General features: G+C 39.3%; 1 protein-coding gene across 5 annotated transcripts in view; it reads left to right on the top strand.

Annotated features, from left to right (window-relative positions):
• The first annotated feature begins 622 nt into the window (after positions 1-622).
• The window catches only part of ZDHHC21 (zinc finger DHHC-type palmitoyltransferase 21), a 39,233-nt gene continuing 14,889 nt past the window's right edge, over positions 623-24,966 (top strand). Inside the window, exons 1-8 of one of the 5 annotated variants that reach the window (XM_055790540.1) lie at positions 623-780; positions 3,898-3,994; positions 7,682-7,883; positions 8,656-8,754; positions 11,842-11,953; positions 13,535-13,673; positions 23,593-23,709; positions 24,302-24,631. In XM_055790540.1, coding sequence (XP_055646515.1) covers positions 7,730-7,883; positions 8,656-8,754; positions 11,842-11,953; positions 13,535-13,673; positions 23,593-23,709; positions 24,302-24,361 — 681 coding nt within the window. In that variant the 5' untranslated portion in view covers positions 623-780; positions 3,898-3,994; positions 7,682-7,729 and the 3' untranslated portion in view covers positions 24,362-24,631. Of the gene's footprint in view, positions 781-880; positions 1,151-3,897; positions 3,995-7,681; positions 7,884-8,655; positions 8,755-11,841; positions 11,954-13,534; positions 13,674-23,592; positions 23,710-24,301; positions 24,632-24,966 lie in introns of those variants that run through there. The other 4 variants (XM_055790541.1, XM_055790537.1, XM_005241614.3 and 1 more) reach the window with 4 other exon arrangements.

Consider the following 24,966-nt stretch of genomic DNA (forward strand, 5'->3'; position numbering starts at 1 on the left):
GACTTAACCATGATTATGCAGTATACAAGGTAAAGTAAGTATCAAGACTTAAGAAAGCAAATACCATTTTACACTAATAAGGTTGATACGATTTCATACTGTAAAGACTAACTGGTCCGATAGTTAGGGAATGAGATTCTCCTAACAGGAGCCTGGAGACCGAGGCAGCGGCCTTCTGCAGCGTTTGCGTTTTGTCAGGAATTGCAAAGGGACACCGCAGAGACAAAGGAGAGAGAAGGGCCCACCTCGCCTGGGCCCCAGCCGGGGCTTGCGCCAGCGACCTCTCGCACAGCAGAAGCGGCTGCACGCCTCAAGGCGGGTCGGGCCACCGGGGCCCCGACAGCCGCCCGCCGGGCAGGAACTCCTCCAGCGTGGCGCCCCCCGCCTGCGCAGAGGCGGCACGGTGCAACGGACCCCACGCAGACCCTGCGGGTGACTCAGTACGGGGCAACACACCCCCGCTCCGGGCCCGGGCCTGCCGCCCGCTCCTAAGGCGAACGCGGCGGGGCGGGGCGGCGGGAGCCAGGGGCAGCCGGGCCAGCCCTCGCGCCCCCCGCCCCGCAGGCTCTGGCCCCGCCCCGCCGCCAGCGCGACCCTGGCCCGCGTGCGCGCCCGCACGGCGGAAGCGGAAGGCGCTGCCGCGGCGGCGGGAGGGGTTGGGCGCGTGCGGGCGCGCGTGCTGCGAGCGGCCGAGCTGGCCCCCGCCGTTGCTATGGAGAGCGGGGGAGAGGGGGGCGCGTGACCGCGGCCCCTCCCTTCTCCTCCCGGCCTCGCCCAACGGTTGGTTCCGCCTCGCGCCCCGGGGAGGGGGGGCGGCGGGGGGAGGGGCTGCGCGGCCGGCGGGGCGCTGCCTGCGGGGGGCGCGGGGGGCAGCCGCCCTGTCGCTGCCGCGGGGGGGTCGCGCCGGCAGTGCCGCGCCGGTGGCGGGGCCGCTGCCGCCCCTCCTGCGGCGGTGGGGCGCCGGGCGCCCCGGGAAGGCCGGCCGGTGGCGGGCTTCTGCTGGGGTGCGTGAGGGGCCTTGGGCGGCCGCCTAACCTGTGTTAAATCTGCGTTAGCAGTCTCGGACGTCTGCTGTACCCCTGTTAACTTTAACTTAAGGAGTTTGTTTTCTGTATAGAGATTTGGGGAAGGGAAGTCCGTAGCAGCCTTCGTGAGTATCTCCGTATCTACAAAATAAAGGAATATTGTTGTCCTTGTCATGAAGCTCCACAGCGCGGATTTTTTTTGGCTAAATGCTGCAGGGGGCGTTTCCCGCTGTTGGGGTGGTCGTGGAAGAGGGGTGGGGGTTCTGCTGGCTGCGCGGGCCCCAGCACAGTGCGAGGAAGTGCAACGCCTTGTAACCTTGCTGGCTCTCATATTTTTATTTTCCATCTCCAGTAGTTAGTGCAATGAAATTGCAGGTCTTCATTCCCTTCGCACTGAGGATCCAAACAATAATATGCTGAAGTAACATATATTGTCTGTCTACAAGTGGCTGGTCAACAGTAGGTGAAGATAGTTTTCATGGATGTGCAATTGATGAGGTTATAGTGTATATACGTTAATATTAGGCTACATCCCAGTCCAAGCCCGTGTGGCATCTTTTCATGACTGCAGTCGATGTTTACAGATACACCTTGCAAGATTATATCTGTAAAAAAGAATGGGGTGGGAATGTCTTGCCTACCTTAAGCAACCTGTCAACTGCCACCTAGCAACTGTGTAGTGCCAAGGTCTCTGCTGACAACAGTCTATTGTATAAATACGTGCAATGACAGGTACGTGGGTTTTTGTCACGGCAAAAATATGCTGCTGCTTGCATTAACTGGTTATTGAGATACTAGTTTTGTTAAATGTAAAAGCTGCCAAAGGTGTAATGGTAATTCTGTTCTGACACTAGAATATCACATAAGTGACTTCTTTAAAATGTAGTTGAAAGTGATATATTTGTTTGGTTCAAGTCACTTTTTTTCCTGGTGAAGTGTTTCTTTGGTTTTATATCAGTAATTTTTGGCAGTAAATCTCAAGATTTCAGGGAAGCCACAGACCTAAAACCCCAGATAAACAAATGATGGAGGCTGTTGATTGTTACGGCCTTGCCTTGGCTATTGCAAATATTATACCAACTGTATTTCTCATGTTTCTACTCTCTCTTCCTTTTTCTGTCTGAATTGGTTAGAATACAGCCTTTCTAGGAGGTGGTGTTTTTCTCACTCTAGAAGTGCTTTTTATAGAGCACAGTATGGTTCAGTTTGCGTGGGATCCTAAAATGGGTGTTTCACAGTGAACAATACTACGAATTATTGTCATTCTGGACTTGTTTAAGCATTTGTGAAAAAAATTCTGGCAGTCAGAAAAAAATTCTGGCAGATTTCACAACTATTACTTTCTTGCTGAAGTCCAGGGCTAAAGTCAGGCAGAACATGTAGGATCTTGGTTTCTAGTTATGTCTCCATGAAACAGCCATAAAAGTGCAAGCAGCAGGATGTCATCAGAGCTGGTTCTTGTGCTTCTTAGGCTGAGAAATGGTGTAGCGCTTGTGTTGGAATTATTTAGGAAATGGATTTTTCTAAGTATATTTTGGGACGGTCTTGATGCAGAATTGTATACTTTTTTGAGGTCTGCATTCAAATAAGCCTATTTAAACAATCTATTATTTCATGTTAACATTTCTGGTTAGTGCAAAGCTTTCTCATTTCTCAGAAGTGATTTTCTGCCTGACTGACTCATTCTGTGGTCTCATTATTCAGTGGATGTCACATCAGAAGTCATATTTGAGGTGACTTAGGGAACAAGTACTGAGTTTATAACACTGTTAATTGAATTGGGCAGAAAGAAAAGACTTGGCAAAAAATGCTGTCCAGGCATCCTGTAGTATAAGTGTTTTTTTGGAAAGGCAAGAGCTATTCTTGATCAGGTAGGAAAGAGTCATGTTTTAGTAAATCTGAAGCGTTTCAGAGCCACAGCTACTCTTTGCTTTCAGATGCTTTGTGTTTGAGACATTTATTTAGAAAAAATGGCTGTAAATTAGGGTAAGAGGGAAGAAGACCACAAAACCTTTAACGTTAATGTTGTGTATTTTATCCTGAATTATTTTGTTGGAAAACTTTTAGGCGTTATGTGTATGAATGCTGAATGTGTATGGATATAAGTCACTTAATTGTTTCTTTTCAACTGGTTTGTTGTAAACCTGCTCATAGACTTTTCCTCTACATATTGTAGTTACCAGAAATGATGCACCCTAAAGAACAGGATTGTTTGAGTTCAGTCTACCTTTCTTTTGACATTGTATTTGAAAGAGTAAACACAGGATTTTTTAAAGTATGTTTAAAAAAAGAAGACTATAAATTCGCCTTGTCTGTGAGTTAAATTGGAATCTAGTACTTTACCTAATCATTAGAATGTGCACGTTAGGTTTTCTTTATTGCCTCTGCCTTTACATATTTATATACGGTACATAAGAGGGAGAGGGGGAAAAGTTCACTTTGCTGGAGGGAGGCAATCTATTAACATTGTTTGTGCAGTATTGCTAACAAAAGTATAATGAAAAATAGAAAACTTAATTTATCATTGGAATAGGCGTGCAGGAAGCAAGTGTATCACAGTTTAAAGTAACTGAAATACACTGCCAGTAGTGTAGTTTGATACACATCTTTCACTGAACACTCCCATCCTTTTAAATCTATATGAAAATTATGAAGTGGCCTAGAACTGAAATTTGAGGAATGCTAGTTAGAATCAGCATGTCAGTTCAGACATAGGAGGCAAAGGATCTGGATATCTCTGAATAGCTTGGGAGGAAGCTCTGCTCAGTGAGGTGAGGTATGAAGAACAGAATAGAATGTAATTATTATGTGCTGCCTTTCAAACCAATGATCACGATTGTTTGAGTATCACACTCTATTTGGTCTCTTTCAGGAAAGATACAGAAGAAGATGATGAAGAATCTCCCTTTCTTGAGAATGGAGCCTTTTTTTGCATAGTTCAAACTTAATTGTGGAACTTGCCATCAGAGGTATGGGTTTGGAGAGTGTGTGTTTGGTTTTTGTTTGGTTTGGGTTTTTAATTATAAAAGTGGATAATGTCACGCAGGCAAAAGTTAGCCTCTGAGTTATAAAAATTTGGGATATATTTCCATTATAGGCATTCTTACAGTTTTCTCCAGAATCTCTCTTGCTGCTTCTTGCTCACACACTATATTTAGTAGGTCACTTGGAAACAAGTATTTCAGTACTTAACATATCTCTGTTTTGTTTGTTGAGCTGTTATTTTCCCTTCTGAGGAAGTGCTGTGAAGTTACGGAATCGCTGCTGCTTTGACAAGACGGAAAACAGATGGCTTCCTCAGCAGTCAGCAGTGTTTCTTAGCTGCCTTGGTTTTTGTGGCCTCTGTGTTTCTGTCAGCCTGTGTGATTTCTCCTTTGTAAGTCCATGCTTACTACTCCCAATCTTCTTGTCTCTGATGTGTTTGGAAACAGTTTCCAGGATTATTTGTTCCACTTTCCCGGGAGTCAGGGTGAGGCTAACAGGCCTGGAGTTGCCTCGATCCTCCTTCTTGCCCTTGAAAACATGACGCTTTCTTGAGTCCTCTGGAACCTCACCTATCAACTTAAAACTGATGAAGATGGCCTCATGATGACAGGGCCAGCTCCCTCAGCATTCATGGTGGCATCTCATCGGGTCCCGTGGAACTGTTATGTCCAGTTTGTTCAAAGGTTTTTCAATCTGATTCTCCCTCACTCAGAGTAAGTCTTTCTTGCTCCAGATTGTTCCACTGGTCTCAGAGGCCTGGGACTCCGGAAAGCAGGTCTTACCCAGAAAGAACAAGGTAAAGAAGGCGCTTTGACCTTTTTGTATCCTTTCACCAGGTACCCCGCCCCATTCAGCAGCAGACACACACTTCCCCTAGCCTTCCTTACGCTGCTCATGTACCTGTACAAGACTTCCCTTTAGACCTTCACCAGATTCAACTCCAGGTGGACTTCAGCTTTCATAACCCCACCCCAGTACATCCAAGTGGTAGTTTTGTGTCGAGTGTGTGCACACGCTTGGTGTGGCCCCACTTCACCTCTGTTCTGTTGATTATAAGATCTCTGTTGTCCATGTCATTCTGCATCCTTTGCTTGCAAACCCTGACCTCCACTTCCTCACTTAATCGTAGGTCACCACGTCTTGCATTGTTCCTAGTCTAAGCCTTCCCTTAGCAGACTGACCAGCCTGTTAGCAAAGATGCTTTTACTCCACATAGTGTCGGGTGGATCCTGTCCCCCTCCACTGCAGTTCTTGATCCTTAGAGAAGGTCCTATGGATGTAAAAGCTGAGTCCCAACTTCTGAAACAAGCTGCACAACCACTTGCTGGTCTGTGTGATCTATCTCCTCCTCCTTGAGTCCACCCCCTTCACTAGCAGGATGAAGGAGACACCACACAGTCCCCTGGCCCTGGCCCTTATACCCCAAGCCATGTAGTCATGCTTGATATGCTCCTGGTCTCCCATGGCCATATCCGTGGTGCCCATATGGAAGAGCAGCTGAGTGTAATAGTCTGAGGGCCAGACTACCAGCCTCAGTAATAGCATGGTAATTCATGGTACGCAGGACCCAAGCCCTGGCGAGCAGCAGGCCTTGCCAGGTGACAGGTTGGGCTGGCAGAGGTGCCTCTGACGTTACTGCAGGGAGTTTCCCGCCACTGTTCCCTTGCCTCATCTTGCTTGCACTGCTGCAGGACAGAGGCACAGCCAGCTCGGAGGGTTCACTGGACAGAGCTCCCTGTCTTTGCCTGCTGCCAGGGCTCAGAACCCACTCTGTAGATCAGCGCTGCAAGTGGAGCGGGAACCGTCCTCCTGGTGCTGAAGCTCACAAGCTCCCAGACTTCTCCAGACTCAGCATCTCCACGCCCAGCCTGACAAGCTAAGGCTCTGCCTGCTTCTGCTGGTTCTGCTGGGTGCAGTGGGGCTTCCTGTAGCCACGCAGGGTCTTGGAGGGGATCTGGCCCATCTCCTTTTCGGCATCCCTGATATGGTACAGTCTGCTCGTGTCCTCCTGCACCTTCTCTGCTTGATGCGACAGATCCTCCATCAGTGCATGCTTAGAAGGATATAAAATGGGTTTTAGTTCTCAACCTGCTGGTTGCCAGAGCTAACTTACAACAGAGGGACGTTAACAACTGGCAGATTCATGAGTATAATACTACATCATTTATATGTCTACGCGTTACATGCATGTGTAGTGTATTAATACCAGGTATACAACAGACAATGGTGCATGCATGCTACATATAGTAAAACTAAAAAAGAATAGTAAATATAGCCCTGAATAGTTTTTATGATTATCATTTACTTAAAAACAGTTTTAAGGGCACAGTATCTGTGTTCAGTGTGCAACATAGGTTTCTGAAACAAGTATTGGCAAACCTGGTGCATTTTTAGCATAAAAATAAGCACTTAATCCTCTGCTATACTTGAATGGGAACACTGTTTCACTAGAAGGCAGCAAACAAAGGGTTATCATAAGTAGTGCATAGAGGAAGTGTGGGAAAATGTCAGATCGCTTATTTGGGTCTGATTTTGATCAGAGATCTAGAAAAAGAAAACAGGACATTATTGAAATCTGTGGATAATATTAAGCAGAGAAATTGTGAATGCAAGTGAAGATAGACAAACATGAAACAAGCAGAACCCCTGGAAGCAGGGTTATCTGACTGATAAATATGGTGGAATTTCAATGCAGCAAGGAGAAGCTGAAAGGAATGGAAGGAAATCCATCTGAAATGGGCAAGTTCCTTGAAGCCCAGAAGTAAGGCAGACTAATGGGTAGGAGAGTAGCTTGGGGTTTATGTTTGTGTTCAGATATTAAAATATGTATATGAAGACAGCCTGGCAAAAAAATTAACGGTAGTAATCTTCCTTTGAAGATTCTGCTGAATAGTGCTTACAAGTTGGTGCTGCATTTTTTATGAAGATCAGTTTATGAAACTCAGAAATTCATACTGTAGAACTTGGTGGGGTTTCTTCAGTCTAAAACAACAAAAGAACCCAGTACACTAAATCTATCAGAATGGAAATGATTTTTTAAGTGTGATTAATAGTGAGAAAACTTAGTATTGTATGATAACTGTTAATGATCTACACGACAGATGTTAGGGTCGGTGGTTTCTTTCTCTATTGGTTTGCTGTAACTGCCATGAAGGAGTTTTTTTAAGCAGGGAAAAATGACAAATTCCTAGGGAAGCTTGTGACTATTTTAGCATACAAGCTTTTAGAAAAATAAACTTAAAATGTGATTAGGAGACTCTGACAGTTTGGTGGGATGCGTCCTTGTGTAATGTAAATCATTACTTGTATTCCTTCTTTGATTTGCTACCTTTTTATTTTGATGGGAGACTTCTTTAATGTTTATATTCTTGGCTGCTGCTGGCTGGCTGCCGGTTGCTTGCTTTACCAATTACTTAATAGTGTTTCCAGGTGCTTATTTTACTTGCATCTTGATGATAAATATTACTTCTTACTGATATATAACTCATTAATGAAATTATAAAGTACTTCTCTTCCTGGTACTTGAACATGTGAAATGTCTTAAGTTTTCATTTAATTCCTTTAATCAATAGCTGACAGTTTGGAGTTTTCCTATTTAAATGTATGTGGGACCCTGCAAGTTGCATGATACTGGTTAACTTTTTTTTTTCTTTTTTATTATTTACCTCTAGGATAATTTTTTATTCCTGGGTCGACAGTTTATCACCTGTTTGTATTCAATGGGACGACGAGTTCACTTTGTGGTTGACCCTCAGGGTTGGTGCTGTATGGGCCTGATTATCTTTGTCTGGCTGTACAATACGATCTTCATTCCAAAAGTCATCCTTTTTCCTCACTATGAAGAGGGACATATCTCAGTTGTGGCAATTCTGTGTAAGTCAATTTAAATTAGTGAATTTTTACTAGTAAAAACAGTATCTTTGGGCTGTAGCTAACATATATGAAACAGATCAGAAAATAAAGAATAAGGTGCAGGTTAAAGGGTGAGAGTACTGGGATGCATCCTACATATTTGAGTTCTGAGAAGTTGAGACACTTTATTTTCAGAGGTGTAATGGTAAAACTTGTTTGTGTGGGAACTGGGGAAAAACATCTGGTTTTCAGATCCTGTAGCTAGAACTTGACAGAATTTCAGGCTGACAACTCTTGGTGCTTGGGGTAGGAGTAATAATGGTTGACAAACTGAGTTTTGTTAGTTTTGTCATACAACCCTTGATGGGTGGTCAGCTGAGTTACGCTGATAGGTTTTGCTGTGGAAAAGGCTTTAATTATAATTGAAACCAACTTTAAAGTGAAGGTGGACTATTGGGAATGTCCTTTCATGTCGAGGCTTTGAGGTGTAGAATGGCTGATGCTTCTTTGATAAGACAGTGGAGGAGCTTTTTATACAGAGTAGTAAGGTCATAGTGGTGGTCCTGCTGGTGCTATCTGAACAGTGTTCACAGCTACCTTTTCCTCTCACTTTCTAGGACTGGGGAAGACTTAATATTGTAGACTGTGTACTACCAAAAATATATTTGCAATTGAATGAGAATGCAGAGTAATTTCCAACTCGGTGCTGGAGCATCTATATTTGTGATGCAGTGTGTAGTAGATATTTTTGTACACCTGAAAAAGACTAACAAATGCTTATTTACTTTTCCAGGTTATTACTTCTGCTCGTTGTTTTGTATAGCTTCATTACTGAGAGCCTCAATAGCTGATCCAGGAAAGCTACCTGAAAACCCAAAGATACCAATTACAGGTACATTAAGTTGTTTCTATATTATCAAATGAAAGTTTTTTTAATGTCCTCAAAATAATTAGGAATCAATTTGATTTTGTGAGATTTGATGGAAACCATGAGCTATCTCTGCTGAAGCCTATATTGTTAATGAAATTAAAATTGGCTTGCCACTGTTCTTAATGTCTTCATTTCTAGCACTTTCCCTTGTGTAGGCTCAAAACTTCTTTTTCAAAACTGGTATTCCATCAGAAGTTTAATTATGTGGGAACTTCTAGGAAATCTTTCAATGGGAAGAATTTTTTTTGCATTCTAGGCTTTCAAACATACTGCATATACTTGTAACTTGATAATATTTAATTACAGATGTTTAGAGATGGTTATAATTCTACAGCTTTTTTCTAAGTAGATTTGTGAAATATTGAAAGTGGTAGTGGAAGGTATTCTTATGCTGGTTTTTACCTGTGCATTTTTTACAGGGTTTTTTTTTCAGTGACTTATGTTTGTATGGGCTGTTAACAAAAGAAACGTGACACTAGTTACATTGCATTGCTATAGAATAGCAACTTACTGTGAGAATTCCCTTCTGTCCTTGTGAATTTATCCCACAATTCATGTGTAGTATCTGATGCTCCAGAAATTGGAGGGAATTTGAAACCTTAATAATTCTCCACAGAAGAGGCGAATATTTTAAATTAACTGTTTGATGCTATGCATCAAAGGTGCTTGTCCAATGTATATTGCTTTTGCATAGCAGTTTAGAATGGCATAGGGCTGTTAAGCAGCATGAGCTTTGTCACATGAACAGAAAATATTTTTTGAATGTAGAAAATGTATCAAATGCAGTGAGGAGTGCATATTTCAGTTTTGTTTTGCAATGTGGTGGGTGCCAGGATTAACATTTTGCTCTTTCTTCCTGATGTTAATGAGAATCTAGGATGATGTGTTTGGAAACGTGATCTGTTTAGCCTCGGTGCTGATGTTACAATGCACACAGACTAGGCAGCAGATTGTGTAAAGGGATGTATCTCCCTGGGATTCAGATGTGAAACACCGATCACAGAAAATCTCATGTCTGTGTTTTCTGCTCCTGGTAACTGATCCTTTGATCCAGTAAAATGCAGGGTGGCTCAGACTTGGGTTTACCAGTCAATGTTTTTGCTGTAGGAAGAACAGCGTGAATTCTGGAACCTGAGCTGGAGAATGAAGACATTCAGTGCAGTTACAGATAATTAACATTTATGACTGAATGTTCATTTACCTGCAAAATACCAGGATGAGTATAAATTCCCGTTGTGCACAAATGCTTCTTTCTCTTTTAGGGGATCCCTTTGAATAGCTCTCCAGACTCTTCTTGCTCCATGCATTCCATATGGCAATGATTCTTTGTAGATAGTTCTGAAGGTGGAGCACTTGGGCTCAACTGTGACATTGAAGTTATGATTTGCTATGTGCTATATCAGGGGGTTTATACTTTCTAAAGTAGCACTTCAGTTCTCTGGTACTCTCAAGATTGACAGGAAGATACACTTTTGCATGGTATAAGTTTTATTAAAAAATGAGGTTGGAATGTTCCTGAACTCTGCTGATAGCTTCCCTGTTAGGGAGTGACACCTTTGTGACATTGGATTTATGGGAACAGATTGTAAATCAGTTTCCATCTGGCGTGGTTGCTAGTTTAATGATCTCAGATATTGGGCTTCTTTACTTCCAGTGTCCGAATGTTATTTTGCAGCAAAAAAGACAAGATTAGAGCTGCCTGCAGGTGGCTCAGAAGTGCTAAATTTGACTTTATTTTCTTTACATAGTTTACCATATGAAATTCCAGAATGACCTGCTGTAAAAAAGAAGCTTCCCCCCCTCCCCACCCCTCCACCCCCCCACCCGCCACCCCCCACCCTGGGATTTAAGAAATTTCTGTGAAGCGAAGAAGTTCTATTTAGGTAGAAATAACCAGTCAAATTATTTAAGATTGTCAGTGATATACTGATTTTAATTAAAGAAAGAAAATAAATGCTTTTGTGAACGGAAGTATTACAGTGTTGGTGTGCTTTATTTCCCATGTGAAGATGCCATGTTGAATATTTTTCTCTACACCTACCTGAATGGAGATTGTAGTGAAGCGGGTGTTGGTCTCCTCCCAAGTAACAAGCCGTAGGATGAGAGGAAACAACTTCAAGTTGCTCCAGGGGAGGCTTAGATTGGATGTTAGGAAAAATTTTTTCACTGAAAGGGTTGACAAGCGCTGGAGCAGGCTGTCCAGGGAAGTGGTTGAGTGACCATCACTGGAGGTATTGAAAAGATCTGTAAATGTTATACTTAGGGACATAGTTTAGTGGGATTTGGCAGTGTTAGTTTATGGTTGTATTCAGTGAACCTAAATGATTCTATGAATCTGTGAACTTTCTGAATATATAATTTGAATTCTCATTTTTAAAGGCTTCCTCTAATTTGGGTGGTGCCATTTGAGATAAATAATAGTTAAGCTGAGCGATAGTAGCTCCTAGTAGTTTCAAGTATTCTGTTTCTCAAGATCAGCTTAAAGAGTCTCACATTAGGCATCCAAACGTAGTGTGTTAATTTTAAATACAAGCCTGTCCTCTTATCTGTTTTTAGTTGCCTTATGTGTAAAATTGCATTTTGTGAGATGTGTGTCTTAAAATGCTTTGAAACGGAAGATGCTCTTGAAGTCTTCATTGTGTATTTTATTTTAGTTAGCTATCTTTGACAAATTTGAGTCCCAGTATTTTCTCAGGAGATTTTGGAATTGTTTGATGATTCTATCGGATAGATTCTTTTTCACAGTGGATGTGTAAGAAAATTATTGAATTACAGTCTTCCTTGTTTGTGTGACAGCTTTTGTGCTGTAATAATTACTCCCTAGAAATATGTAAGAGACAGCAGGATTTTGGAGAAGAAAGCTGGCACAGAGTGGCAGTAATAACCTCCATTTAATTAAGGTGACAGTGGGGAAAAAATTTTTATTTGCTGTTCACCCTTCTCAGATCATAGAATTTTTTTTTCTTTGAATCACTAGCATATAGATTTATCATGAGCAGGCTGCACTAACTTTAAATCTGTCTAAGGTGTCTTTATATTTTCACCTAGAACGAGAATATTGGGAATTATGTAACAAATGTAATATGCTGAGACCAAAGCGTTCACACCATTGCAGTCGTTGTGGACATTGTGTGAGGAGGATGGATCACCACTGTCCATGGTAAGACCAGGACATTTGTTCTAACAGTCTGCTGTGTTTTAGTGAACCGTTTCAAAGGGCTTGACTGTTGCCCATTTGTCCTATTTCTTTCCCAGTAGTGCTTAATCATTTGGTGTTTAGAGCAGGGAAAGAACAGCTTTGAGACTTTTATCATGTCTACAAGTAAAAATGGCAGTAAGAACTGTTGCAGTGTAACATTTTATCATTGTCAAATTGTTACATGCCATATAGTTCTGGAAGAGTCACATACTTTGTTTAAAGAATCAGAATTTTTACTCCTGAACTGTTCTTAACATAATTAATTTGTACATTGCAGATTTGATTTGTTGCAATTTAGTTATTGATGCTGGAAAAAAATATTTTTTTGTAGGAAATTAAATGTTATTTATGTTTATTGGATTGAAATAAAAGATTACAATTTCAGCATAACAGCATTTTTTTTACAAGAATAAAAATAGATCATGGTTTCAGACAGTTCTTGGTCTTTAGTTTGCCAAATGGCTGTGCTGAATAGAAAATGTTACTCTGTCATACCATGCTCCACTTGTCATAGCTTCTCTGATTTTGTAGTGAAATTGCTTGTTTTAGTGTTCTTTAACTAGTTTCAGTTAAAATGACTTAATCTGGCTAAAATTCTCTATTCAAACTGATTGATTGTAGCTTAAAATGAAAGTAAACATTTCTGTCAGTAGTTCTGAGGTATCATTTCTAGCAAGATAACAATGATGAACTGCAGAGGACAGAACTGATGTCAGAATCCTATGTTGATTTAACCATTTTTCAAACTACCCTTTTTGCCAATCGCTACTTCAGAAGATAGCGCCAGTATAGTGCTTTTGTCATTATGGCTTGGCTTGGTACTGATGTCTGTGCCAATGCTTGTATGAAATTGCACCCTGACCACATTTTTTGCATCCATGTAACTTCTGTGAAGCAGACTAGACCTAGAGTTCAAAGGTTTTGAATCTTGTACTTAGTATTTCTAGAGTCCTTGTGATTCCTTTACTTCTTTATGTTGTAGTATGCAGAAGGAGTTTCTGAATAGAGATGCCTGTTCTGTCTTCTGTGTCTTAAGCTCCTTCCTAAGTCATGCTTATTTGTCATTGTGGTACCGTGTGATCCCATTTATTTCAAACCATACAATTGCATTTCCAGTTTCTGGACTCTGCATAGTTCATAACCAGTCCAATGTGTTGAGTAGCAGAATATAAATACGTATTGCTGGGAAATTTTGCAGACATTTTAAGTAATACTCAAGTAACAGTTATTTTTAAAATTGTAGGAGTATCATTGCTATATGAAGATATGGAGAAATATGTCTCCTGTTCTAAGCAGTGATCTCAGTAATGCAACCTACGCTCAAGTGGCAGCGTAAGGAAACCACTCTTCACAGTAATGCCATCTCTGACGTAGAGACCATCACTTTGATTGAAGATGGAGTGATTAGTCAGTGGTTCTTAGTTTGCTCCATAAATAAGCATAGCTTCTCTTATTCACAACATCATAACTGCAGTGTTAAAATGTTTAGATTTCTGTCTTTATATATATATATATACACACACACACTTTGTTTCTCTGCAGGATTAATAATTGTGTCGGTGAAGACAATCATTGGCTATTTTTGCAGCTGTGTTTCTACACTCAGATCCTTAGTTCCTATACGCTGATACTTGATTTCTGCCATTACTACTACTTTTCGCCTCTGAAAAAAGAAAACTGGGTAAGAATCTGTTTTCTCTATGAAGTGAATAAATAGCTAGTACTGCAGTGTAATTTATTTTGGTATCTACTCCTCTGTGTTTCTGCTGGCTTAACTGTTGACAGTGAAGAGAGTTCAACTAGATGTATGTTACCAAGGGAGCAAACTGATTTACGGTAAGTGGCAAAATACCATTCTAAAAGGGTATATGATTTCTGTGGTTTAGAAACACAACATTAGTTTTCTTAGAAATCTAGAAAAGGAGGAGAGAACCAGTTAGGCTCCTTTAGAGGTGATTACTGAATGCTGGGAAGAAGCAAGGTAATTAGGTGTACTCAGGTGTTTTTTTTACTTTCTGCAGTGTGAACTTACGCTGAGTATGTATCTATCCTAAGTCCCTATTTAAAAATGCTGGTATCGCTAGAAAAAGGAGAAAAAACATATGATCATTCTGAAAGGAGAAAAATGTACGTTGGTTTTGAAGCAATAATGTGTGTTTCTTTGAAATGATCATATGGGTTAAGGGAGAGAATTTTGTTTAGTTTGTTTTACTTGAACTATATGCCATTATTGTATTTCAACACTTGTCATCAGCAAAACGCAGTTGAACATACAAACAGAGAAACTGGACTTACGGATTGGAATAGAGTAAAAAATTTATTTGGAATTTCTTACTGGAATAAAATTGGAATTTCTTCAGTTGTGGAATAGAAGTTGTAAAGCCTCTGTGTCTGGTGCTCGTTTATTATCTGCAATGATCAGAATATTCAAGAGGTTTGCTTGAAAGTTGCTGAATGCTTGAAAGTGCAAGAACAGCAAAGGTGATACTCTTTCTTTTGAAGAGAACGTTACGAGGTCTTGCTCATAAAGAAGCATAAAAACTTACACACAAAATCTGAAACAGACCTTGTATTTGTACTAGACAAGTGCACCTTAGAGAAAAACCTAGAAAAGAAGTTTAAAGCATATTCAAAATTAGGTAACGTTCCAGATGTCCTAAGTGAAGAAACTTAGACCATCCCAGAAATTGGTAGTGTACTCTAAATTTTGTTGAGATTTTTTTCCAAGTACTGAAGTGCTGCATATTTTTTTATTCCATATTGATGTGACGCCCCAGCACAATCTCTGCTGGTGACGTCACGCCCATCTTTCAAGCCTGCTGGAGACTGGCCTTTGGTTATGGGTAAGGCAAGTCCCATTTTCCATTTTGTGGAACAGCTTAAGTTCGTTATATTATTTTGTATCTTAAATGCTATAAGAATATTACATTTCCTGAAGAATTCTACTTCTGGAAAAGAATGGGGCATAGCTGTCCAAGCTTTGTATTTCCTCACGTGCCAGTGTGTAGTGGACGTGATGTTCCCAAGAAAGCGTATGTGAAGATGATATGTCAAAGGAAAGCTGAAAATGTAGGAAGGCTGTACTCCTTGAATCATCTAGAACTGATAAAAGTGTTCTCTTCAAGTTGATAAATACAAGTCTTTAGTTATATGGAATGTACCAAAGTTGAGGATTTTTGTAAATCTCTGTTAAAATAACTTACATTCTAAAGGAATTTCATTTTTTTTGTTTTTTCATCTATATGAATTTTTCCATTTAAATGGGTTAAGTGACTCTAGAAATATGGAAAAGAGTAGAATTTGCTGTCTGCTTGGAGCATCTTACTGTAGACACTGCCATGTAAACTGAAACAAACATAAAATGTGTCTCTTAAAATGGAGAACTCGGATTTTTCACACTGTTTCCAGTTTGTTGCAGATCAGCTTTTCATATTCACTGTTTTACAGACATTGTGAAATTTGAGGGAGCTATTTTCATTTGTTTTAGCTGGATTCAAGCTAAGAGATATTGTATTGCAGTCTTTCTGTAGTAGTGGAGAAATCTGACTTCTAATTAAATACTACATTTTGGGTTTTTGGAATGTTAGTGTTTTTGAAAGGTAACTAAAGGTAAATGCCTTTGGTTCTAGTTTCAGTATCTTTGTAAACTTCTTTTTAATTTATAAACAAAGTTAACCTGCTACCTTTCCCAACAGAGTAATCTTACACTTTCTGTGTTCTGAAGGCTTCCTATGTACAGGTTTGCATGTTTCAAGGGCAAAGTCTTCTCAGTGATACTGATCTGTATACTGGATTGGTATTGCAATGCTTCTAGGAGTGTTATTTTCCAAAGATAAAATCTTTGTGTGAAATTGGCGGTGCTTCTCTAACATTGTAATTTCATGGCAGAATATTTCCTTTTCATTATGGGAGTCCCTTGAATGCTCTGACTAAATTACTTTAGATAATGAACCCACATTTTGTTTGTTAGCCTTGCTTTTTAAGAGCAGGATGAAAGGGAACCAGATGGTTTGCTTGGATATGGCCTGTGCAAGAAAAGAAAAGGAAAATCGTATTTACCAGTTTACAACCTCTAAAGAGGTAATAATAAATATTTATTAGTAATAACAACAGTTAAAAAAATTGTTACATATAAAACCTTGTTGATGGTTTAACTGGATTAATTTCAAGTGTTTTGGAGAAAGACCTACTTTTAATATCTACACCTTAGAAGATGTGACAGGTTAGGAGGCAGGATACATATGCAATAATTATTTTAACCCAGTTTAATGCATTTGCCTGAGGAGTGGATCAGCTTCCTATGTTTGGCTGCCTAAATTTACAGAGTCGGGGGAAAAAACTATTTATTCTCTTTAGTTTTGTTTTACTTTAGCTGTGTGGTTATTGGCTTTATTAATTTGCATATGTGGACACTTCAAATGACACTCTTCCTTTTGAAAAACTGGATCTGTGTTAAAGTATATAACATTCTGTGCCTCAGAGAGATAAATATGTTTACACTGTATGAGAAACAGTAGAGGCAGCAGGTCTGGTATGTTCAGACCTTTGTTAAATCCGGTATTATAACGAATAGTATTTAACTTTCTCAGTTTTTCAGCTGTAAAACAGGGGGCACACACAAATACAGAAAATTAAGGATAATTTGTTTAGGTGTCCAGTCAGTATGTCTGCATGGAAGATGGCATCAAAGCCCCATTAAGCTGATTTTTTAAAGTGTTGCAAAGGATATGGTGCCATGTAACTTTGTGCCACAGAATAATTTGTCCAAATTACGTAATTCTGATGTCAAATGAACAGGTCCAGTGAGATTTGCTTACTATTAGTCAGGTTTTTAGGCAAGCATCCTGCAAGATTTTTTTTTTTAATCTTTGTGTATCAATTAAGGCTGAAGTACCAGGGCATTCCAGAGACTGCAGTACCTTCTAACTTTCACGGAAGTGCTGTTCTTTGTTGAAATTTTGGCTGTAACCAAGAGCTTACATTTTCTGAATTAACAGGGGCTAGTGGTTTAGCACAGATGCAAAAAAACTAGATAATATTTTCTGAACAGCCATCTGGAATTATCTTATTCCTGCTCATTAAACATACTTGTGAATTTTTTGGCAGTGTGCCTTCATCTTAATTTTTATTCTTTGGATATAAAATAGTGCATAACACAAAAGCTGTAGAATTAAAATTGCTTTCAATGGTGTTGTGAAATAATCATTTTATCACAGTACTGGTTAATGCATTATAAAAATATGATAACTGTATGCATGCTAATATTTCCTTGTGAATTAAAATGTGTTTTTATCTTTAAAGGGTTAAGCCATTTCAATAGAGATAAAATAATTCAGCTTCTAGCAAAAAATCACTTCATAGTATTCTTGGCTCTTGTAATTGAAACAGTCAGATAGACTGTGGTTATTGCCTCTGTTTGTCCAGCAGGAGGAGTACAATTACTGCTAGAAATGAAGGAAATGGTAATTTTCAGTATGAGATCCTAGCAGAAGTAAAATATATAATTAGAATAAAACAGCATATGAGTGCCTCTGCTAGCTTTGGTGTTTTTCAGAGGCTAAGACTGGAATGTTCTTAATTTTGCATCTTCATTACAAAACGTCAAGGTCAGGAAGTATTCAATCTTGTGGATAGTGAGATGAGAAGAATAAATACTAGTCTCATGGCTATGTAGTTGCTTTTTCAATGGCTGTGCTGGCACAGTGTCTAGACAGAGCTGGTCAACTAGAAGCAAAAATAAATGATTTGGCGGTATATTTTACCTGATTCATAGAAGGCTTTTAATCTTTTCAGCAAAAGAAATTTTGTTGATACATACTGTTTGCTAAAAATGTTGCTAGAATCATTGTCATAGCAAAAAACACTGACATATAAAAATCCAAACCCCTTTGCCCTGATTAGTTTTATTTTGTTCCTGCTTCTGCAGTTATCCATTGTATATTTTGAAAATATTGTTACTTAGCTAATTTTTAAAATTTTCTGAGCTCTGTTGGTATACTGAGGCAGGGAGGAAGAATAATGGAGGAAGCATTATGGTAATGTCAGCCTGCTCTGTCTGGGACTCAGCTTTTCCAATTCCAAATAAAATATGTTGGGAAATACTAGACTTTGTGAGAAGACTATTTACAGTAATCTTTATTTCAGTATTGTATATTAACTAATATTAATTAAAAATCCAAAAATACATATCATCCAAAGTCCATTTATCTTGTAAAGAGAATCTAAAGGAAACCTTTACTCTTAGGATCATGAAATGACCTACAGGATGTGAGAGTTTTTTAAAAAAATAAAATATATCAGCATTTTCCTTCTCAGTGTTCTGCAAAACCAACGTAAGCCTGCTCTCTTCCTGTATAATTTTAAGGATAGTATATGAATATTGAAATAAATTTAGAAGATAAGCATATGGTCTGTAAAAAAAAAAAAAAAAAAAAGATAGGAACAACTGAGAGAATAAGGTTTTGTTGAAACTTAATATATTGATAGTCATTTTTATGTGAAGATTGTAAGGCCTTTTCTTAAAATCTGGTTCTAGTCTGAAATTATTTCAGAATTATCACTTTGAATTGAACTCTGTGTAGACAATTGTTTTTGGAATCAGAGTGCTATTCCCATTCTCACTTAAAAGAAATCAATCATGAATCAGGCTAGAAAATGGCTCATTTAGTAGACCTGAAATAGTCCTGAATCAAAAAGTGCTTTACGTAAAACATCAGTAGTTATTATAATAAATATGTCTACAGAAGGGCTTATTAGAATGCACCTGATGTTCTGTGAATTAAATATTATTATTTTTTTTTTTTAACATGAATTTTCTCCCTTGTACCTTTTCTTCCCACAAAACCTGCAGTCTGTATTTTTTGTTTCACATTTTTTAATACAACAGCCTGGCTTTGTTCTGTATTCTACACTGTGTTTACAATAGCCAAGTTGATCAACTGACTTCATCACCAGACTGGGACAGACATCTTGGGCATTTGCATCTGAGAACAGACAAGCAGGTTAGCATGTGTTATATGAGGTATCCGTTCCCCAAGAGAAAGATAAAGTATCTTAATATATTTTGTTAGTATATTAATTTCTGCGTATATCATATTTCAGTAAAGAATTAAGACTGTATAAATGAATCTTACATTGTAAATGAAAATTTACGAAGGCTGTTTTTCACTTTGTCTCTTTGGGAACAGATACAATAGTCCTGTGTTGGTCCTGCTGAAAGCTCTGTCCCCTGGACAGAGTGTACTGTTTTGAAAGGAAAACTGTAAACCCTTGAAAATAACCTAATACTGCAAATGGCAAGGATCCATTGAATGTGTTCATGGTTGGATTTTTTGTTGTTGTTGTTTTTAGCAGGGTAAAAAGAAAGTTGAGTTTGGAAGCAGTGGTCGTATCATTGATTATGATCTTAAGCTGGACCTATCATTGTTTTTGACCTCTCTCCTGTGTGATACGGTAAAGCTATAATAGCTGGTTTTCTAGTCAATGGTAGCATTCGTTGCAGGGATCATCTGTAACGGTTGATGCTTACAAATGAAGACATGGCATGTGTTCTGCCATGGGGTTGAGGAAGTCTCATGTGAATGTGTCACTGAGACTGGTTTTCTGTGCAAAACCAAAAACAGATCTTGCCCTGTTAAAGATTCCAGATCTCATCGTTTGTAATCCATTCCTCAACATAATCCTACAGACCTACACTTTGGTCCTTATTTTGTGACAAGTTTCTATTGTACACATTTCTATCCATTTTTATAAGTATCCAAGAATCCTTGCAGTTTGACTGGATGGATAGAAGTAGTGGCTAAAGGGAACTTCAAAATCTTTAGAACAGGCAACAGCCGGGCGCGGAGGGCACACCTGAGCTGTGTAGTAAATGCGAAGTAGAAAGACAATGGCAGTGACCCATGTGACCTGAAGTTTGACTGAGCAGTTAGGCTGTGATGTTGATAAAAAGGAGAGGAGAAAGGGGCTACCTGAAGGGCAGGCATCACACTGTTAAAACTATGATTTAACATCTGTGCGAAGGCCACATGTGCCAGCCTGGCCTGATGTGGAAAAGAGCTGCGACAAGACAAAAGGCCATTGTGCTGTGAGAGAGCGTTTGCGCATTGGTGATACCAGCTTACGTGTGCTTATGCTTTGTGGTTTAGGCTGCATAGTTCTTTGTGTTAGCACAGATAGTGTGATTCTGGAGGCTGGGGCGCGGGCTGTCTCAGCAGTGAGATTGATGAGTCCAAAGTGGTGTTTGAACAAGAGGATCTGTTCAAAATACATTGGAAGAGAAATGGATTAATTATTGACTAGTCTTGGGAGTTGATTTATTATAGTTTTGGTTGTTTTTTTCTTAGCTGGGAAAATGTTTTCACCTCTCAGAAGGAATAGTAAAAATTGGGTTGAGCTTTTATGTAAATCAACAATGTTCTAAATGTATAATTACTATCAGTGTGATTTAAATTGATTTTTTTTTAATGGTCTTTTTTTCTATTTTTGTGGAGTCACTTGTTTCTATTTCAATGTGGAATTGTGAAAGTAGCTCTGTTATTAAGGTCTGGTTACCAGGAGACTCTATTCCTGCACATAGTTTGGTTTTCTATAGAAAAACACTGTTCTGTCTGTACACATTGCTGGGTGAGGGCCCAGTATTGATTTACAGGTCATCATTGACTTGGAGACCTTGATTCCCCAAGGGCTGTGTAATGGCTAGAAAAAACACTAGTGATGTCACCTCTTCTTACTAGTAATTCAGCAAGCCCCAGTCTCTTGTGGTGGAAGCTTTCATCTCAGCAAGTTTGCTGATGACGCCAAGCTGACTGGTGCAGTCAACACACTGGAGGGAAGGGATGCCATTCAGAGGAGCCTTGACAGGGGTGGGTCTGTGTGGACCTCATGAAGTTCAACAAGGCCAAGTGCAAGGTCCTGCATCTGGGTCAGGGCAGCCCCCAGCTGGGCGGAGAATGGGTTGAGAGCAGCAGTGAGGCGGAGGACTTGGGGGGTGCTGGTGGATGAAAAGCTTACCATGGCCCAACAGTGTGCGCTTGCAGGCCAGAAAGCCAACCATCTCCTGGGATGCATCAGAAGAAGCATGGCAAGCTGGTCAAGGGAGGTGATTCTCCCCCTTTACTCCACTCTCATGAGATTCCATCTAGAGTACTGTGTTCAGCTCTGTGGCCCCAAACATAAGAAGGACATGAATGTCTTGGAGTGAGTCCAGAGGAGGGTCACAAAGATGATCAGAGAGTGAAGCACCTCTCCTATGAAGACAGGCTGAGAGAGTTGGGCTTGTTCAGCCTGGAGAAGAGAAGGGTCTGGGGAGACTTTATAGCAGCCTTCCAGTATCTAAAGGGGGCTTATAAGAATGGTGGGGACAGACTTTTTAGCAGGGCCTGTAGCAGTAAGACAAGGAATCATGCTTTTAAACTAAAAGAGAGCAGATGTAGGTTAGATATTAGGAAGACATTCTTTACTGGTGGTGTGGTGACACATGGGAACAAGTTGCTTAAACAAGTTGTGGATACCCAGTCCCTCGATGAGTTGGATGAGGCTTTGAGCAACCTGGTCTAGTGGAAGGTGTCCCTGCTCATGGCAGGGGAGTTGGAACTAGATGACCTTGAAGGTCCCTTCCAACCCAAACCATTCTATGATTCTGTTATCTTTTAGGGAGGAAGGAAGGAAGGAAAGACAGGGTAGTATTCCTTGCCTTTCCTTTTCGGTGCCTCTAGCTTTAACATGGGTTAGAAGGGCCAAATGCAAAGCGCAGCCTGCCTTCTTTATGCTAGGATTTTCTGTTGTCATTTGTTGAGTGATGTCTTTTTCCTGCTGAAGGTGATGCTTGAGAGAAGGAAGTCTTCTAATTAGTGTGTTGGGAGGATGCTAAAAGCTGTCTTACAAACTTCTTTCTAATGGGGGAATTGCTAGATCCAAAATGTGACTTCACTGTTGGCACTCTTCTCTTAACTTTCACTGTTTCTTTTCAAGTTTAGTTTGAATAAGCTAAAACATTTCTGATATAATAAAACAACATACCTATGAAGATACAAAGAGAAAGTATTTTATAGTTAGTAGAACTTTTGTCTTACCTTGCTTTTCATTAAAGCTTTGGTGGGCTGGTGGAAAGGGGAATAAAGATTAGTATGAATGCTTTTATTTTGAGTTGATTTAAATTTGAATTAACTCATTACCTGAGTAAGAAGAGTTTAAAAAACATATGGAAATGAATCATATATTCTCTACAGCAGCAGGAAAGACCAATACTAACAAGAGCTGGCGTACCAGTTCAGAAAAGACTGGTGGGGTTTGCATTTTGGTTTAGCTGGTTAATTAGGGAGTTCTACTTGTTCATTAAATATTTACTTTCTTCACAGCTTTAGTAGCCAGTAAAAAGTTTTTTCCTGGGTTTATATTTTGAACCCTCATGGAAATAATTTATATCTAAAATCAATCTTTTAAACTAAGTATGATTTTCTTTAATTATTCTCGGTTTAATTAAAACCCAGTATTCCGGAATGTAAGAATTACTCATCCTTAAGTCCTACTGGTTGAACATAAAGAAGGAAAGTTCAAAAGCAGTGTTTTGGGTTTTCTTTTTTTTTTTTTTTTTTTTTTTTTTCTTTTTCATTCAGTTCACTTTTAATGTTGTGGTTGTAATTTAAAGTTTACTTGAAAGGTCTTAATAGTTTCCTGCTGTGATCTGGCTTTTTTAAGTGGAAAAGCAGATGTGTGTGTTCAAAAGACAGCCTTGAGAACATAATCGTAACTTATGAATATAAGAGAATGGGTGTGTTAACTCATTATCAAAGGGTAAGATGGGGTGTGAACTTGCAATACATCTACAGTAACTGCCATGTACAAGTCTTTTCCTGTGATAAAAATAAGGTTTTATCCTTTGAGAAATATTATAAAACTCTTACAATTTTCATATTTTCTTCTGGGTGAGAGCAGGCTTTCCAGAATAGCTGATACAGTAAATTCATATTCTCCAGTACCCTAAGGCAACTTGGTTGTGCACCCATGTCCAAAGTTACAGTAATCCACTTAAGGCCAAAATTCAAAAGATGAAGATAAGTGTATGTTGGATAATAGACAGCATTACAGCAACACCAGTCCAATACAAATACTTGGATTTTGTAGGTACCATCTTCAAGAGTCAATCTAGGAATGTTGTTTTTATTACAACAGAGGTGATGGTAAAATGAAATTTGCTGTGTCTGGGAGCAGAGATATAGGTGTCTTATAAATCAGACTGTTTAACAGAATGGATTTCTAATGTTTTGAAGCTTGTGTGTAGCCATCTGGCACAGTTTGAGATGGAGGATTCGGGAGTCACCCATTTGAGCTCAATCTGTTCCCAAATCTTAAATACCTGAATGAGTTTTAACAGTCTGGCAAAAAAAAAACCCAACTGTTTACATGTATAAATAAAAGATTTCTGGTTTATAATTTTAGCACATAAAGGTATCAATGATTTGCAGTGTAGTTTAAAAATCCAATATTTGCCTTTAGCTGTAGCTCTTTGGGAACAGATCTTACCTAGTATTTCCACTCGGTTCAAAGACATAAATTAATTTGTAAGTGCTAAAGTCTCTCTCTTCTCTGTCTTGTTCTAGGATGTTTTTGTATTTAGACATGAACTTGCTCTCCTAAGAATATCTGCCTTCATGGGTCTAATAATATTAGGTGGAATAAGTGGACTCTTTTACACTCAGCTAATGGGTATTTTCACTGTAAGTATCTAATTTCAGAAGTATTTATTAGTTTTATTTTCAAAATAAAAACAGATTGCACTTAAGGGGAGGATAGAGAAGCAGTTGCACTGAGGCACCTATTTGGTATGTGCTCTGTCAAGACTTGCCTCCAAGGAAGTCTTAAGAAGCCTTCTAACAAACAAGTGTCTAATAATTCACCTATCAAGGCAGTATCCTGATTTGTATTAGTAAAATAAAAACATACATTGTCCTGGAATTGTGCAGTGTGCAAGGTTCATATTTGTGGGGTTTCATTTTTGTTTTCATTTTAAACTCTTACGCACTCTGGTCTCAATTATACTTTGTGACAGCGAGGCTCGCTGATAAATGATACACCCTGAATTTTTGTAAAGTATTTTAATAACTATGCTTACTTTCACATCTCTTCAGTTACTAAACTGCGGAATGGGTACAGGTACAATTTATAGTCCAAATGCATATTCTGTGTTTAAAAGTACAGAAGAAAAATCCTCTGCGTGGAAAAATTTTCCAGTTATATGAATTTGCTAATGTAGGAAATACCTACAAGAAACAGGCTTTTGTCAGTGTAACATCTTGTTCTGTACATTAGACATTAATCACTGCCAGTGAATTCTTTAGTGTCATCTTGAGAATCCATAGAAGCATTTGAAGTCCTACGGCATTGACCAGAGAGAGTACATCACTTGGATCTGTCTATGTCTGAAAGGGTGTATGATCTGGCCTGAAAAACTTTTTTAAAAAGACAATGAACACAAGATGACAGCATCTTTATGACCACAACTGATTGAGATCTGCCCGAGATTTCTTTATGGGATTATGCGGATTTACACAGTATTAACCTTTGTAGGTGCATAATGGAAAACCTCCTAACTGTATTATGTAATTCCTTTGTATGGAATAAAGCACAAAAATCACTGTATAGTTTTTCCTTCTGTGACATAAAACAAAAATATTGCTTATTGGTTTTATTGTATTACCTTTACATAAATTCACTGCCTTCTGCTCTTTGTGTGACTGTAGCTATGCTTTGCCATCCTACAGCTGTTCTACCAGAATGCTTTCTGTGCTTTCTGTCAGCCTCCAGGTCTTCAGATTTGCCTTTGTGCACCTTTACTATGTGTCTGATTTCTCTTCCAGGGTCTTGCTGACACATTCTCACTTGCCTGTTTAAGTGCTGGCACAGAACCTTTGTGTCTGAGGCCTCTAGAGTTGGGTTTTTTTCTGATCTGATACTGTGCCTTGCTGGGTATCCAG

Source organism: Falco peregrinus, chromosome Z (assembly GCF_023634155.1).
Source record: "Falco peregrinus isolate bFalPer1 chromosome Z, bFalPer1.pri, whole genome shotgun sequence".
NCBI lineage: Eukaryota > Metazoa > Chordata > Aves > Falconiformes > Falconidae > Falco > Falco peregrinus.